Source organism: Narcine bancroftii, chromosome 14, assembly GCF_036971445.1.
Source record: "Narcine bancroftii isolate sNarBan1 chromosome 14, sNarBan1.hap1, whole genome shotgun sequence".
In the NCBI taxonomy this organism is placed as follows: domain Eukaryota; kingdom Metazoa; phylum Chordata; class Chondrichthyes; order Torpediniformes; family Narcinidae; genus Narcine; species Narcine bancroftii.
The window spans coordinates 17283456-17301510 of record NC_091482.1 but is presented as its reverse complement, the minus strand read 5'-3'; the positions used below and the strand labels follow the sequence as shown (position 1 = coordinate 17301510).

Here is an 18055-nt window from a genome sequence, read left to right as displayed (position 1 = left end):
ATGCCGGCATTCCGGAAGCAAAAGAGGCGTGACGTGTAACATAACAGCTTTGGCGTCTAGTGTTACATATAATATACATCCTTTCCTGTCCTGGGCCCAGCTTGCCCTCATTACACTGTGACTACCTCCGCTGCCGACTTAAAGATGGGACTACAATGACTCCCCCCCCCCCCCCCCCCCCCCATATTCGTACCTTTTCATAGAAAGTGTTGCACAATATTCCCACCTTGATGTAGCTGTGCAAAAGGGGCTATTGAGTGAGAGGACCAGAGGATTTAAGGGAGTATTTTATGCTGTTCTCCATTGCCATGGGGGTGTCTAAACCATAGGATACAAGGTTCGGATTTTACACTTGCTGGATAAGAAGACCCCTAGTTTTATAGTCTGAATCATCACACATTTTTACAAGATCCCTATGGTTGGTTTAATCTGTGAATGGCTGGATGACACAAGGCTGCCCCTGAAGAAAATGATAAGACACCAACCACATATCAGAAGACTTTACTACCTTGCAGCAAACAACTGAAAAAGCAGAGATTTGTATTTTCTGCTCAATGTTGTTTGATAGAACAGGTCAAAAAAGAATCCAGCTTCTAAGTATTTTACATTTGTTTTCACATTTATTGGCCAATTGCTTTTCTGTTCATGGGTGTAAAAGGCCTAATGGAGGATCAAACCCAACTAGAACCAGTTCAGGAACCTCACCTTAATCCAAGGGTACTATGTAATGAGGCTTACAAATATCAAAGCCACAACATCAGCATTCCAGTGAGAAAGTCCACTGAACTGTTGGATAGGAATTCTGTCCATCTTGCAGCTTAAATGTTCAAACCAAGCTGAAGTGCAAAGCCAACCATCAACCACCTCTAGCATTTATTTCTTTTAACACAAGGATCCAAGACCTAGCTGTAGCACCAGCTTTGGTTTTCTTCAGGGAAAGGTTGCACTTACCTTTTTAGTACAGAACTCAGTGCATTTAACAACGGTCAAATTAGGCTGAATCGAATGGACCGGGAAGGTTTCAGTTATATTCCTGGGTATCTTGAAACATCCTCGATAGAGAACATTCCTATCTGAAGCAACATAAAAAGCGCTTATTACTTCAAGCCAAGCCAACAATAGGTCTGTTGAAACATTTAGTAAAGTAACAACTTACTCTTTTTTTAAAAAAAATGAACACAGGTGAGGACTCCACTAACACTGTTTAAAATGTTGCTTACCCAACCAAGAGAATGTAGCTAGGAATTCTGTGGGAGACGATTGAAAGAACTCTTCAAAATATTCTAACATTGAGTGAAGACCAGTACTCAGTACATCAGGCTAGCAACACGAATTTGCATTAAAGAGTAAAAAAGTGTTTAGATACTTTGCGGAGCATATTTACAATAAAAGACAGCACCAAGGCAAAGGATGACCAGTGAACAAAACCTTGGGCATCCTTAATGTTGCAACACTGTACACTGATTACATTTTATCTACCCAATTTATACTAATTTTTTGTGAAATTCATGACAAATTTGAGAAGGTGATGATGTGATATTGAAAGAACATCTCATAGTGCAACGTTAATATGAATAAAATAGCAAAATTAGGAACTGTTAAACAATTACCTGCACTGAGAACTGAAGTAACTGGATTTTATTGATGTTTATGTATCAACATGTTGATGAGTGATGTTTAGCTACTAATGACAAACACAGCAACTATATTTTGGTTGAATGAAAAATAAATACAGTAAAAAAAAACCCTGTTAACTGAAATTCAAGCAACCGGTTTATAAACAAAAAAGGTAAAAAAATATAGAAGTTTAAAATTGGTGCGCCTTGCCGTTAATTCGTCGATCCACACAACACGTAATATCAAGTTCACTTGATACCAATCCCCATTGGTGCCAGATGGAGAACTTACTGTATTCTGGATCTGGTAGAGTGGGATGAAACGTGAAAGTCAGTAGACGCTGTGGTTGAAGTAAAAGCACAAAGTTGCAGAAACTCAGCAGGCCAAGCAGTGTCTTTTATATAGATAAAGATTTTTATCTTTGTTATATAAAAGACACTGCTTGGCCTGCTGAGTTTCTGCAACTTTGTGTTTTACTTGTTCTCTTCCATCACTGATCTGGTCCTAATAATCGTCACTTGTAGAATCAAACTTCCATTGGCCCTACAAGCCCCAAATGGTGGTATACCATTCTCTCAATCTTTCCAATCTCCAAGAACCACCTTAAAAACATTTATTTGATCCCAGTCGCTCTTCCTAATATCTCCTTGTTTGATTTGATATCTAATGTCAACACACACCCAATAATCAGATTGGACCCATATTATTTCAATATAAGCTGCTTCTTGAATGCACGTTCCCACAATGTTTGCCAGTGACTTTCTCCATATAAAATTGCTGAGCAAATGCCAAAATTCCAAATTGATACGCTTTGATTCAGTAACACTCACCAAAGAAAACAGACCATCCCACTGGAGTGAAACGAGAAAGTCTGCAGATGCTCTCATCATGATAAATACACAAAACTGCTGGAGAAATTTGGCAGGTTTCACAGTAGGGAGGCAAGGATATACAGGTAGTCCTTGACTTACAACTGCATGGGACCAATGAATCCGTCGTACCTTGGAATGGACGCAAGTCAAAATTGTGCCCGCGCGCATGGAGCACCAAAGTCTTAAAGCAAACTTTATTAAATCTTTTTTCATTGTACATTTGACAATCAACCTTGGCAAATCTTTCCACATTCTGGTCCATGCTTACTTTGTTAGTCAGTGTTCCAGGCTCCCAGGGCTGGGTGCGGCTATCTTGATCCCTGTGCGCATGCGCGATGGGTTTGCATGTTGGAGTTCAGTTGGCGCATGCGTGTGAGTTAAGTGCCCTGATATTGAAATTACGTCCTTAGCTCTCGCGCATGCACCAACCGAAAACTCACGCATGTGCGCAGGAATCAAGACGGCCGCGCGCAGCCCTGGGACCCCGACTAACAAGGTAAGTGCGCACATTTTGGCTCTTACATGCCCTGTTAATCCCTGTTGTAGTATGTGAAAAACAACAAACGGCATGAATTTTATATTTAATTTAGGCGCTATAAAATTCGGTCATATGTGTGGATGGTCGCAAGATGGGGACTACCTGTCTATCCAATGCTGCACTCCTATAGACACTACTGGACCTGCCGCGTTTCTCCAACACTTCTGTGCATTTATCTGATTCATAAAATTCCTTTGATGAAGTATTGACGAGTCGTTATTCCACTGGCTTCAACTTGGAGTATTATTCGTTATTCTCTATTTACCCTCTAAGCAGCAGCTTTGCCTTTTATTCCAGTACATCCTAATAAAGTTGTAGATTTCATTGTCTTTTCTTCCATTTCCCAGTTCAATCATTTCACATCTCTCTCTGGTAGAATGAAAAGGACGGAAAATACTGCAGATGCTAGAAATCAAATGAAATGGAAGGTGCTGGGAACAACTCAGAGGATCAGACTTCTGTGGAGAGATGAATAATTAATTTATCTCCCCCCCCACCCCCACCACCCACCCACCTCTGCAAACAGTAGTATCATCAAGTGAAATGGAAACTATTCTCTCCAGTGAGGACACTTGTGGAAAACAGGGACCCTCATCCATGATTTTAAATCAGCAGGAGGTAAACAGAACTAAACAAAACCCACACACACACATTCATGATAATTCTCCTTAGATTCCATCAAGTCTCGCAGATCAATTTTTAAAGTTTTTGACATGCCAAGATGATCCCCAAAGATTGAAATCTTACAATTCTCCAGCATCTGTTTACTTGTGTTTCCTGCTGCTCAGTATTCTAAAACTTGGCTGTAAACTGGTTTAATTGTGACAGCAACAATAATAATTACATTTGCAAGGTGCCTTGCCCTGTCAACAGATCTCAAAGTACTTCACACAACAAATTACTTTGGAGTACAGGTATTCCATGTCAGAGTCCCACAAAACAGGAATCAGTTGAACAGCCACTTAGTCATCCTTTCGATGAGTGGATACCTTGGCTGGCTGCCAGGACACTACGGTCTTCATAAAATTGTGCACGAGACCTCTTTATTGTTTACTCGGCAAGATTTTAGCGCGAAAGCATTGGACGGGAGCAAGGCCAAACAGCAAGTGCCAACAACCCAAAAAAAAACTGCAGATGGTTGAAATCCGAAAACAGAGAATGCTTAAAATATTCAGTGGGTCAGGCAGTACAAAATACTCAATGTTTCAGATTGATGACCTTTCATCAGAACTGTTCCCAATGAAAGATCACGGGTCTCTGCCCCTCTCTTCGCAGATGCTGATAACCAACCCAAGTATTACAGCAGTTTTTTTTTCTGCAAGTGAAAAAGTTGTTGAAAAGCTACAATTCATTTCTCCGAAGGGTAGATCAAATGCATATTTCCAATGGGTGAGGGAGATTTGTTTTCTTCTTCTTAGAGAATGCTCAGATTGCATGCCTACAAATGAGGTCTCCACACAGTGCTGCCTTGAAATTTCTTTGACAGCCCAATGCCAGAAGCATTGCCTGAACAAAGAGAAAATGCATATCCCAGCATTGCAATAACAATGAGATGGCTGGGAAGGGAATGGTGTAGTTGCAGCTCCCCACATTAGAGTTTTGCTAACGAGTTTGTTGAGCTTCATCTAAAGAAACATGTTGTTAAGAGTTTGTGTGGGAAGTACCAAAGAATCTAGAATCAAATGTTTTCCACCACAACCCCTCCAGATAATCTTCTGGTTAAGGTCTCCAGCTAATACTTTGGGGTTTGCAGTTTGAATCCTGTAGCACGGTTAGTGTAGTGGTTAGCGCAACATCGACTGAGGGTTGAAACCAGCACCGTCTGTAAGGAGTTTGTACATTCTCCCCGTGTCTGTGCGGGGCTTCCTCCAGTCTGCGCCCACCATTCAAAAACATACCAGGGGTGGAGGTCACTTGGGTATAAATGGGCGGCATGGGCCGAAAGGGCCTGTTACTGTGCAGCATGTCAAAATTTCAGAAAAACAGTCCATCTGCTCCCAACCCATCCTTTGCCAGGTGTTAAGATTGGCAGCCAACGTTTTTCACAGTGGTGGTTCCTGCAGTGTTAAAGTGTTCACTCGAGTGCATCTTAAAACAAATACAAATTATAACGTGACAAAACAATTAAAGCAAATTGTTGGGGGAATGAGTGCACGTCAACCAAGCATTCTTCCTGCAAAAATCAACCATGTACCTAAGATAAGAAATTTAAACACGAATGAAACATTCTGAAATCTTCTTCCCTTAAATTTAACATTAGCTTTTGCTCTTGCAATAATTAAATGCTGACCTCATGCTGCAATATCTTTGGCTTGGCTTCGCGGACGAAGATTTATGGAGGGGGTAAAAGTCCACGTCAGCTGCAGGCTCGTTTGTGGCTGACAAATCCGATGCGGGACAGGCAGACACGGTTGCAGCGGCTGCAGGGGAAAATTGGTTGGTTGGGGTTGGGTGTTGGGTTTTTCCTCCTTTGCCTTTTGTCAGTGAGGTGGGCTCTGCGGTCTTCTTCAAAGGAGGTTGCTGCCCGCCAAACTGTGAGGTGCCAAGATGCACGGTTTGAGGCGATATCAGCCCACTGGCGGTGGTCAATGTGGCAGGCACCAAGAGATTTCTTTAGGCAGTCCTTGTACCTTTTCTTTGGTGCACCTCTGTCACGGTGGCCAGTGGAGAGCTCGCCAAGGGATGCTGCAATATATTGGTCATTAAAATATCGGACTAATCACTAGTCCACTTCATTTTCTTCTCTCAGATTTGTCATCTCCTTCTCTATGGGAACACCTGCATGAGGCTGCAACAGATGTACATGAGAAGAACATTTATAATGTGACCTCCCTGCAGAACAAAAGAAGAAATCTGACCTGGTTGGCCACCACTGGACAATGTCTCCAACAAATTAGTAAGTAAATGAATAAGCATAATTCTGAAATGCAGGGCAGCGCAACAGTGTCAATTATTCTGAGCTGCTTCATGCTAGTTGGAGTGAATTACTGTATCATCATTCACAACAATGAAATTTAATAACAAGCAAAAAAATCAATAATTACAAGAAAAATGTTTCACTAACACTTTCTACTTGCTCATTTAACCTCCAACACCAAATGTGCACTGATTAATGTCTTCCCACCATTTTACAATTCAGATTAAATAGAAGGAGCAAGAGAATGGCCATTTTACGGCATTGGGAGTGGTGGTGGGAGTCAAAATGACATAGATCATTAGAAAGGTACATAGAAATTAAGAGCAGGACTGAGCACTTTGGCCTTCCAAGTCTGCTCTGTTATTCAACAAGATCACGGCTGATCAGAGTGTAACAGCTCTGCATTCCTTCTTTAACCCATTCCACTGGGTTTGGAGTCAGAGCTAAGCAGCATGGCTCAACTTGTCCATGTTGCCTACCTGAGCTCATCCTATTTACCTGCGTTTGGCCAATAGCCCTATGCATATACCTGTCCAAATGTCTTGAAAACATTATAATTGTACTTGCTTGTCCCATCTCCACTGGCAGCTTGTCTCATCTACCCACCGCACTCTATGCCAATAACTTGTCTCTCAGATCCCCTTTAAAATGTTCCACATCACTTTAAATCTATGCCCTCCAGTTTTGTACTCCCATACCTGGGAAAAAGACTGACTAGTCACCTTACCTGTGCCCCTCATAACTTGACATGCTTCTATAAAGGTCACCTTTTGACATTCCAGGTAAAACCGCCCCAGTCTATCCATTTTATCTCTATAACTCTAGCCATTCTTCCACAACATTGTTGTGAATTTTTCTGGCCTTTTCTAAGTTAATGACATCTATACCTCAGCAAATATAAACATTCAAAATACAGCCGTTTCAATGACTTATACAGTTGCAACCAGATGTTCCAACTCTCTATCACTCAATGTCCTAACCGACGTACACATGCACGCGAAGTATCTTCTTCACTACCTTGCCTACCTGTGTTAAACACTTTTGGGATCGAGGTATGGTACTTGTAACCTGAAGTGCTCCTTCCACAACACTCTCCAGTGCCCTGACATATACTGCCCTGGTTTAACTTCACAATTGCACTACTAATTAGTGGTAATTCTGCCATGCTCGGAGGAAAAAGGAATCTCAGGGTTGTATGTGATGTCATGTATGTACTCGGACAATAAATCTGAAATCTGACATCACCTTACACTTGCCAAGCAGAATGAGTGAATCCTGTGCCAAACTAATAAAGAGATATAAATGAAGAGGAGCATTGGATGCGGAGAGAGAGAGAAAGAAAAAAAAAACAATGTTCAGGAAGGAAATTAACAATTGAAATTATTTGAAAACTCTGATGTTGGTTACGTTGCACCAACCACAACTCAAAGTCTTTGCATGGAAACACTGGGCTCAAACTTTTCTTGCATTATATCCAGGATTTCAGGGTCAAAACGAAAAAAAAACTAAATTGTTCATTTTGAAGATAGAGAGCTGCATTAGCAAAGCATTAAAAATATTAAAAGCTACTTATAATTTTAATTACTAGCCCCTAATTCCTCATTAAACTCACAGCAGAAAGCTAATGTGCATGTCCAGCAAGATCTTAAAAATAATGAGCAAGCTAAAGGTAATCACCTGTGAAAGGCAGCTAAGTGACGTGAAGTGACAAAGATGATCTGGGGGTTTATGATTCACAGCATAGGTGAATTTTCCAAGCCAATTCTGGCATATTAACTCAAATTGCTGCATTTTACAATTTTATTTAATCAAAATAATACAGGAAGAAAACTGATACCTGTATCCTAAGACCCATTCACCCATTTGCCCTCCTCCCTCACACACCCAACCTGTGCTTCCAGAGCAATAAACTTTCCTGGAATAGCATGTTTCAAATAAAAACAGTTTCACCAAAGTTCAACCCATCGCTTCATTCCTCATAATGCTAGTAACCTGCTCCACCTCTGCAATTCCTGGTCTTTCTCTGAGTTTATTTTGTCAAAATATTGAAAACTTTACATTTCCAAATCAATCATATCCCATTAACACCTTTTGTCTGTTGGTCTGTGATCCTACCCCTTCTTCCCTTCTCCCCAACCTTTTAATTCAAATGCCTGCCTGGTTTTTACTTTTACCTCAAAGAAGGGCTCAGGCCTGAAATGTCAGTAAAACAACCTTACCTCCTATGGGCCCTGAGTTCCTCTAGTGTTTCTACTACATTCACAGGATCTGCGCACTTTTGTGCTTAACCACAATGTGTTGTTTACCAGGTTGAAAAATTAACCCCTGGGACTTGTGTAAACATTACTCGCTAATGGATTTAGGTGCCAGGAGCTACACAATAGCATCGAAAAGGTATGCAGTGACCATGGTGAATGGAAGGCCTGGTCTGTTAACCCCTAAAGGCTTTGGGCAGATCTAAGCCCAACATATTCAGGGCTGGGATCTGTCTACACTTTATAGCCTTTATGTATTTTATGATATTTCCTTTGCAACCCATCACCATATAATGGTCTGAATGTAGCTAAAAATACCCAGTACCTCCCATCACATATTGACTATGACCTCCACCCTATGTCTCTACAAGCTTCATTACACGTGATGTCTTGGGACTTATACAGAATATAAATGTACTATGATAGCTCCTGATATCAATATATATGTAAATTTATATTTAAATTTAGACATACAGCATGGTAACAAGCCATTCCAGTCCACGATTAACCTAAAAAGCTCCGGACATTTTGTAACGCATGTATTGTAATGTTAATCCATAGAATTATTTATTTCAATCGAGTGGTAAGTACTTTGCAAGGCAGCTTGTGTCTCCTGCCATTAAGTAGTTGGCTTTTGTTTAGATTTTCTGTGGGCTGACTTGTCAGAACATATCATTTGGTATCTCAGCAGCCAATTAAATTAATACAAAGATCAAGAGGGTAGTGTACACTAAAGTAGGAGAATTCAATGCCAAATGAAAAATCAGAAAGAAATTCAGAGCTGAATTTTAACAGCAGCAGGATATTGAGCAGAGAGGTGGGAAATGCAAAACTTTCTAATTCCCGACCTGTTTATGAGAGTTGACCTATTGACAGCCTTACCTTGATAAGGCAGAAATTCAGCTCATCAAGTCAATTTCATCACGAGCTGATCCATTTTCCCCACTCAGTCCCATTGCCTAGCCTTCTCCCAGGCCTTAAATACACCCAATGACCTGGCCTCCACAACTGCCTGTGACAACAAATTCACCACCCTCTGGCGAAAGAAATCCTTCCACATCTGTGTTCCAACCAGACATCCTTCAATCCTGAAGTTGTGCCCTCTTGCCCTAGACTCTCTTACCATGAGAAACAACCTTTCTACATGGACTCTGTCCATGCCTTTCAACATTTGAAATGTTTCAATGAGACTGTCCCTCATTATCCTAAATTCTAACGAATACAGGCCAACAGCTGTAAAACTCTCCTCATCTGATAACACTTTCATTTCGGGTATCATCTTTGTAAACCTCCTCTGAACCCTCTCCAATGTCAGCTCATTTTTTTCTTAAATGAGGAGCCCAAAACTGCTCACAATACTCCAAGCAAGGACTCGTCAGGCCCTTATAAAGCTTCAGCATCACATCCCTGTTCTTGTATTCTATTCCTCTTGAAATGAATGCCAGCATTGCATTTGCCTTCTTCACCACCGACTCAGCAGGCAAGTTTGCCTGCATGACAACTCCCAGGTACCTTCTCATCTGGGTATTTTCAATTTTCTCCCCATTTATTTTTTCCAACCAAAATGAATGGCCATATATTTTCTGACATTGTATTTCATTTGGCCATTTCTCTGCCCGTTCTTCTAATCTGTCCAAGACCTTCTGCAGGCTCCGTTTTCTCAACACGACCTGCTCCTCCACCTACCTTGGTATCATCTGCCAATCTTGTGGTGAGCATCCCAAAGCCCACAGTACAGCTCTTGGCAAATTGCCTGAGCTGATTCTCTGGCAGTGTGGAGATGACCACAGAGGGAATGGTTTGACACTAGGCCCCTGTGAAAGAGGATGGTCTGGGAAGGACCTTCCTTTCCTGCCGCAGCTGATTTCATTGGGCCTTTAGTTCCTTGCTTCTGTTGACTTTGGTGCAGGTTAGATGAGAGGAGGTGGTTTCACGAATTTATTGAACTGAGAGTACATTGAGCTGGCTGGCTGCCTCTTTAAACCCAGTTGGCGGGTTGGGTTTAAGATTTTTAAAAATTAAACTATTACAAGGTCTGCGTGGGTTTTCCCCGGGGGCTCCAGTTTCCTCCCACCATTCAAAACATGCCAGAGGTGTAGGCTAATTGGGTGTAAATTGCGCGGCACAAGCTCATGGGCCTTTTACTGTGCTGGATGTCTAAAAAAAACCCTCACTCAATTTACCCTTTCTGAGGATTTAAGATTTTGCCTAAGGAGAAATTAAAATGGTGTTAGATGGTGATAGAAAGTTACAATGCAAAATTTTGAATATATTTACAGAGAAAAATATACTCCTCACTTAATTTTTAGGGTCAGAAAGGTTGTTTGGAGTCTTAATGGCTAGCACCTTATAAAAGATGAACTGAGACACAGCAATAACAATTGAGTAGCCAAGCATCTGAGGAATCTCACAGACAACAAGATGCTTGTATTGTAAAGCTGACAGTGAAGCTGTGCTCTTCTACAATATATTTTGATTTCCATGCGAATTGTACAGATAACACTGATGGATCTAGTTCACAAAGCTTAAGTTGTATTTTCAGACCTGTAAAAATAGCTAACAAGTATCTAGGGAAATTATAAACTGCAAGCATTTTCTTCCCACGGTGTTGGATGTATGAAAACCATCTTATTGGAAGCAATTATTCTAAAATGGCCTATCCATTTATTGGTGAAACTGGCTCAAGAGGGGAGCCATCATCCTGAAGGAACCCCGTTATCCAAGTCACAACGTCTTTTCACTGTTTCCTTTGGGAAGAAGGTGCAGAGTCCTGAAGTCCAGCACCTCTAGTTTCAGGAACACCAGGCATCAGGCTCTTAAGTTGTCCGGTTTTTGCCAGCACACTCCCCGATCTCCCTCTGCCTTCTTTCCTCCACCTCTCCATGCCCTCCCCGCTCCATTCACAGAGCCAACTCCCCTCCCATTGTTTGCTGGTGTGCCCTCCTGCCGTCACCCTTACTTTCTGCCTGTGGGCTTGTGCTTCCCCCCTCCCACCTACCTACATTTCGTTCATAATGAAGGGCTTAAGCTCGAATCGTTGGTTAGAGATCTTTATCTTTGCTGCATAAAGGACACGTTTGCTGAGTTTCTCCAGCATTATGCTTTTACTCGATGCTGTCTCGATGCTGTCGAGTCCACGCTGCTGAAGATTCAGCTGCGCTGAGTGGGTCACGTCTCCAGAATGGAGGACCATCGCCTTCCCAAGATCGTGTTATATGGCGAGCTCTCCACTGGCCACCGTGACAGAGGTGCACCAAAGAAAAGGTACAAGGACTGCCTAAAGAAATCTCTGGGTGCCTGCCCCATTGACCACCGCCAGTGGGCTGATATCGCCTCAAACCGTGCATCTTGGCGCCTCACAGTTTGGCGGGCAGCAACCTCCTTTGAAGAAGACCGCAGAGCCCACCTCACTGACAAAAGGCAAAGGAGGAAAAACCCAACACCCAACCCCAACCAACCAATTTTCCCCTGCAACCGCTGCAACCGTGTCTGCCTGTCCCGCATCGGACTTGTCAGCCACAAACGAGCCTGCAGCTGACGCGGACTTTTTACCCCCTCCATAAATCTTCGTCCGCGAAGCCAAGCCAAAGAATGCTTTTACTTCAATCACAGAGTCTGCAGATTTTCATGTTTTACTACAAGGACTGTAGATTAATTGTAGTATTTCAGTAGCACCGCTAATGGGCAGAAATGGCCTGCAATAGTGCTGCATGTCTAAATTTAACTTAAATTTTGTGATCCTATGAACCCATCTTTTCAGCACAAACGCTCCACGCAAAAAGAGATAAAAATGTTTTTTCATGGTCTTTACAAAAAAAATGCTTAAAATAAAAATAGATGAAGCAAATCAGCTGTTGAATTTTAGTGTAAAGACATAAGGCAGATGCTCAGAGTTAATAAAAAGACCCTCCTCAAGAAACCCCCGATGATAAACATCAAGGAGAGTATTAGAGGTTAAATTATTTGTGTTTCACCAGATTTTCATGAAAGTTTGAAAAGATACCAACTTGCCAAAGGAACCTTTAATGAGGAGCGGACACACCTAGATCAGATTAGAAAGATATCCATAAAACATAGGAGCAGAAATAGGCTATTCAGCCCTCCATTTAATCATGATCCATTTTCCCACTCAGCCCCACTACCTGGCCTTCACCCCATAACCTTTGATGGCCTAGCTAATCAGCCTATTAATCTCTGCCTTAAACAAACCCAACGGCCACAAGTTCACAGATTCACCACCCTCTGGCAAAAGAAATTCCTTCACTTTTCGCTACTAAGTGGGTGCCCTGCTATCCTGAAGTTGTGTTCCCTTGTCCCAGACTCTCCCATCATGGGAAAGAACCTTTCAACATCTACTCTGCCCATACCTTTGAACATTTCAATGAGATCTGCCCTCCTGCGCTCCCCCCCCACCACCACCACCAACTTCATTCTCCTTAGTTCCAGTAATTATAGGCTAAGAGCTGTAAAACATTTCTTGTATGTTAACCTTTTCATCTTCCTTGTGAACCTCCTCAAAATCCTTTCAAACCTCAGCAAATCCTTTCTTAAATGAGGAGCCCAAATCTGCTCACAAAACTCCAAGTGAGGTCTCACCAGGGCCTTGTAAAACCTCCACATCACATCCCTGCTCTTATATTCTATTCCACTCTCTTAACTCCAAAGGGACTTTCCTTTACTTCTCTTCCTCTGACTCTCAGGGGTGCCAGGCAATGCTGATGGAGAATCTTTGTCTGCATTTTGTTACATTTCTGTTTTATTACGACAAAAAAAGTATTTGATCTGATCTGAATTGCACACTGAATTTGTTTTCTTCACCACCAATTCAACCTTCAGTCTATCCTGCATGAAGACACCCTTTGCATCTGGGGATTTTCAATTTTCTCACCATTTAGAAAATAGTCCGCCTATTTATTTCCTCTACCAAAACAAAAAATGCTCTCAGAGAAACAAAGAATGGAGATGCTGGAATCTTGAACAAAGGATGACTTTGTCCCTGAAGCAGCTCCATTATTGGAAAGTCCAGGAGCTGTTCCCAGACTGAGATAAGCAAGAAAATCACAATTTCAGTTTGTTCCTCAAAAATTCTACCATTACAGCAAAAAATGAAGTTTATACATGTAAATGGACACGTGGACTTGGAATCAGAGGATAATTGATACCAAGAGGTAAATCTCAGCAAGAATGAATAGTCAAGTAAAACCCCTGTAATCCAGAATTCAAGCAACTGGCAGTCACAAGCAACCAGCAAAAAAAAATAAAGGTACAGAAAATATATTGGTAAAAAGTAGAGGCCGGATTCTGTACAAGACAAAACAGGAGACATTGATGAGGATATATCATGATCTATGGACGCCTCTCCAACGTACCCATCGTTGGGGAGGGCCTGGTTTTATCGAGCAGAATTTATTTCAGAATGTCAATGACAAACACTCAATATCTAGTGATTCAATAAAGACTCAGATTTACAATATAACCAATATCTGCCTGCGCTGGTGTCCATTATCACCATCTTTCTGAAGCTTCTTATTCAAGGGGTGTATGAAAAGAATAAAATTCTACACCACATTCTTTGGAGAAACGTTAAGCCCAAGGGATGAAAATCAAATTCTTGCTGCATGAGAAGTGCCGACAAGCATTATTTAAGAGAATGAGAATCCATAAACAAAGAATAGACACTTCCAATATTAAGCTGGAGAGGGGATACAAGAAGTATGTAAAAATGTTGGTTTACCTGATTGCAGAAGCAAATCTATACAGAGTCCATCTTGGCTCTCTGACTGATTGCCATCATCCATTTCTGACCATTTGGCACCCAGCATTTAAATTTCCAGAGCAATGTGAAAGAAGAGTGTATGGATGACCAAGCTTCAAATTTAATTCCTGCCTCATTGTTTGCTGCTGGTAAATGTGTTAAAGATTTGAGCACCATTCCCCAAAATGCTGCCTCAGACAGTCCCTGTTATTAGTAATAGCATCTAAAGGTCAATCTTATTCTGAAGGGAATGTGAGAGGTGGAGTTAAAGGCAGGCAGGTTCAAATAGCTGGACTTGGGAGGGAAGTGAATTGAGAGAGACTTCACCTCTTCAACTTGCTGCATTTCAATGACCAGGAGTCACATGCAGAGCTCACGAGTCAATTTTACATTCACTCTTCCAATCCCAAATTAATGAAACTCTTCAATTTCCTGGCTGGGTGCTGAGCCTAGCTCAGTACAAACTGCTACCCATTTTAAACAATATCATTTTCTCTCAAGTTTTATTTAAATTAATTTGGCAATCAAGTGCAAAATCTATCGTGAACCTGCAATTGAAAAATTTTCTGCTTTCAAATTATTATGATATATTTTGGAGTAGTAAGATGGTTAAAAGAAATTTAAAATCCAATCACTACGAAGAGGGAAACTTTTTAAAACATTTCACATCAAGAATTTTTCAAGAGATCTGAGAACGGAAGATAGGAAGAATTTAATGACAAATTGGACAGACAACTGGCAAAACATGGTTACCAAGCAATTAGTGACATCAGTTTGGAAGAGATTCAAATGAAGAGATAATTAGCCAGAGATCTGAAAAACAAGTTGTGAATATTTTTCAAAAATTGTTTTAGTCTCTGCAAATGCTACCTGACCTGCTAAATATTTCTAGCTGTATATCCTCAGTTCTATAGCATAAGACATAGGAGAAGAAATAGGCTATTTAGCCCATCGAGTCTGTCCCACCTTTCAATCACGAGCTGATCAATTTTTCCCACCCACCCAGACTTCTCCCCGTGACCTTTGATGCCCTGGCTAACCAAGAACATATCAATCTCTGCCTTAAATACACCCAGTGACCTGGTCTCCATAATTGCCTATGGCAACAAATTCCACAGATTTACCACCCTCTGACTGAAGAAATTTCTGTTCTAAGCAGATTCCCTTCAATCCTGAAGTTGTTCCCTCTTATTCTAGACTCTCTCACCATGGGAAACAACTTTTTGACATCTACTGTGAAGTTTAACAAGCTCTTCCAGATTAAGGGAAGTTCAAGGTGCAGCATCTTTCATATGGACTATCAACAGTGATTTTTACTTTAAGGATGGTGCAGTAGAACTGACTGGATTGCAACAATATTTATACAAAGTTCAATGGAAACAGACCGTGCAAAGCTCTTAAATAAACACCACAGATTTCCTTTGAAATCTTTGTGTCTCGTGTGTATAAAACTATACATTCTTCTATGAACTTTGTTAAAAGGTTAAGAACCCACTGAGCACACATATTTTACACATGATTATCCACAAGGCCATCAGCCGTTTCCACTAAACCAGATACTGACAAATTTTAATGATGAATTTTTTTTAGTTTCAATGAGGCACAGATGGGGTATTGAACTCTGATCAAACCAAACAGATTGTACATAATAGATCTACATTAGAATTTTTGTATTCCTGACCATGAACGTAGGAACCATTTGAGAGAGCCTGCAATGGAAGCCCTTTTTTACATATTTATATTGCCATATACACGACCCACCTCTGTAAGACGGCTTGCTTGTTCACACAGAACTGAAAAAAAAGCCGGCTTCAGTGAATCCAATACGTTCCACCGCTGAGACTACCTACCTTGGTGGATCAAAGCCAGGTACGTCTAGATCCTCTCAATCCACCTTCAATGCTTTCCCACAGCGCTTGAAAGGCAGGTAAAACCTGGCATTCAAGGGCTGTGTAAAAATGGCGAAAGATTCAACATTAAATATTCCAAATTTTCCTGTGAACCTATCAATTTTCCAGTATTTTATTGCTGAAGAGACACAAAGCCAACAGTGTGGGGACAAGGTTGGGCAGCAACCTTTGATCACCTGTTTACATCAGTAAATTTTCTATCCTGAAGGTCAAGACCTCAGCTGAGATCACTTTTGTCTGCCACACGGCCTTCCCTCACCCAGCAACAGTGTGGATCTCCCAGTGGCCACCCATTTCAATTCCCTGCCCTATTCCCTCATTGACATGCCTGTCCATGGTCCCGTGCATGGCCAGACTGAGACCACCTGCAAATTGGAGGAGCAACACCTCATCTTCCACCTGGGCAACTTCCAACTGAATGGCATTAAGATCGACTTCTCCAGTTTCCATTAAACCACCCCCCTTCCTCTTCCCCTTCTCACGTTTCTCCCAGCTCTGTCCATCTCTTCCCTTTGTCTCCTTTCACAGAGCCAAAATCAATTCTCACCCCCTCCTATCATATCCAAATAACACCTTTTGTTGTCAGTCTTTATTCTGACCCTTTCCTGTTCTTTGCTTATACCTTGAAAAAAGGTTCAGCCCAAAACATCATTAACATATCTTTCCCTCACATGGGCACTGTGTAACGTGATCGATAGTACTCGGAGACTTGTGAGGAGCAACATGCTTCTATTACCTTACAACTAACGGCTGGTATCTTCAATAGTCCAGGTAAATCAGAGGTAAGGCGGGAAAACAGGGTTTATATAGGGACCAACGGGGGCAGAGCCAAGAGGAGGGGTTGGCTGTCTAATCAAAACAGTGAATTCCAGTTCACTGCACTTTGCAAGAATGTACGAGTTCCTCCAGTATTTCTACATGTTTTTACCCCACAGTCAGAGTGCCTGCAGACTTCTGCATTTCACTGCCACTCACACTGCCAGGGCATCTCTGCTCCCACTCAGTGCCAGGAAGGCCTCCCCATTCCCCCAGCAGAGGACCGGACACCTTTGCCTCCCACACACCCAGCAGAGGACTGAATGCTCCACTCTCCACTTCCAGTGCCCAACTGGACGCTCCCATGCTGCCGAACTGTGTCCACATTCCTACAACATTGAGGGCAAAATCCATTGAACTTTCCCACTCCAATAACATCTTTAGTCTGTTCAAAAAGATCCAAGTTCCAAATTAAATCAAACTATGCCTTTGTATTGTTTTAACTGCTTGTTTTACAATGCTCTGCTCTGACCTTTTAGTTCTCTAAACCCTAGCAAAAACTTGCATTTTACTGCATCTCAGTGTATGTGACAATAAACCGCTAAATAACAATAACTCAGATAACGGAGACACAAGTTTTCCTAAATTGTGCTTCTTACATTGGTGGGTGCAATTATCCATTGCGGACTAAGTTGTAAGCAGGATGCTGGATTTTTCACAGAATATAGTGCTTTACAGTCCCTAAAAAAAAGGAGAGCAAGGTCTACATGCCAGATTTCATGGCAATTGCAATATCACATCATGTGAAAGGTGAGAGAAGCATCCAGGAGCATTTCTAAGGAGTACAGTTTGCCACTGAATGAATGTCTAGTCAGAAACAGACAAATTTCACACCTTATTCTGAAGACAATGATTATATTTCAAATACTATTAATAAAGAGATATCTGACATTTAATCCAAAATGGTAGTGTGTGTGCTTTAGCCATGCTATTGCCATTGAGATTAATAGCATTAAAGGGTCAATGAAGAGAACTTAGAGGCAGAATGGGTTGTCCTGATGTGATTATACAGTTACCACCTGGACAAGCAAATTTTCTCCAGTGATATTTCAAGTATGAACTCAGTAATTGCTATGGCATCTATTTTAATTCTTCCCCAATTTAGAAAAAGTCTGCAGGTTCAGTTCCGATAGAACCCTGATTTCTGAAGTCAGTAGAGCACAAGACATTTAATCTCAAGGTCACGGGTCACCTTGAAGAAGGGGTCAGGCCTGAAACCAGTTTTAATTTATATACCTCCTATGGACTCTGTGAGACCTGCAAAGTTCCTCCAGCATTTCTGTGTTTTTCCATGGGTTAGAGCCAAACATTAGGCAAATTATTTGAGATAGGACTGTCTCATAGGTAACAGATCTGCTCAGAGTAGATGTTGTTT

At 41.5% G+C, this 18055-nt stretch overlaps 1 protein-coding gene and 1 long non-coding RNA gene across 6 annotated transcripts in view; one reads left to right on the top strand and one right to left on the bottom strand.

Moving 5' to 3' along the window:
- The window catches only part of LOC138749985 (uncharacterized), a 79418-nt gene extending 71079 nt beyond the window's left edge, over positions 1-8339 (top strand). Inside the window, exons 3-5 of one of the 2 annotated variants that reach the window (XR_011348989.1) lie at positions 3404-3645; positions 5777-5923; positions 8254-8339. This is a non-coding gene — a long non-coding RNA (uncharacterized lncRNA). The remainder of the gene's footprint in view (positions 1-3403; positions 3646-5776; positions 5924-8253) is intronic. The other variant, XR_011348990.1, reaches the window with a different exon arrangement.
- wscd1a (WSC domain containing 1a) overlaps positions 1-18055 on the bottom strand; it is a 109645-nt gene that overhangs the window by 18518 nt on the left and 73072 nt on the right. For all 4 annotated transcript variants that reach the window (XM_069912110.1, XM_069912111.1, XM_069912113.1 and 1 more), the window contains one exon: positions 952-1073. In XM_069912110.1, the coding sequence (XP_069768211.1) occupies positions 952-1073 (122 nt within the window). The remainder of the gene's footprint in view (positions 1-951; positions 1074-18055) is intronic.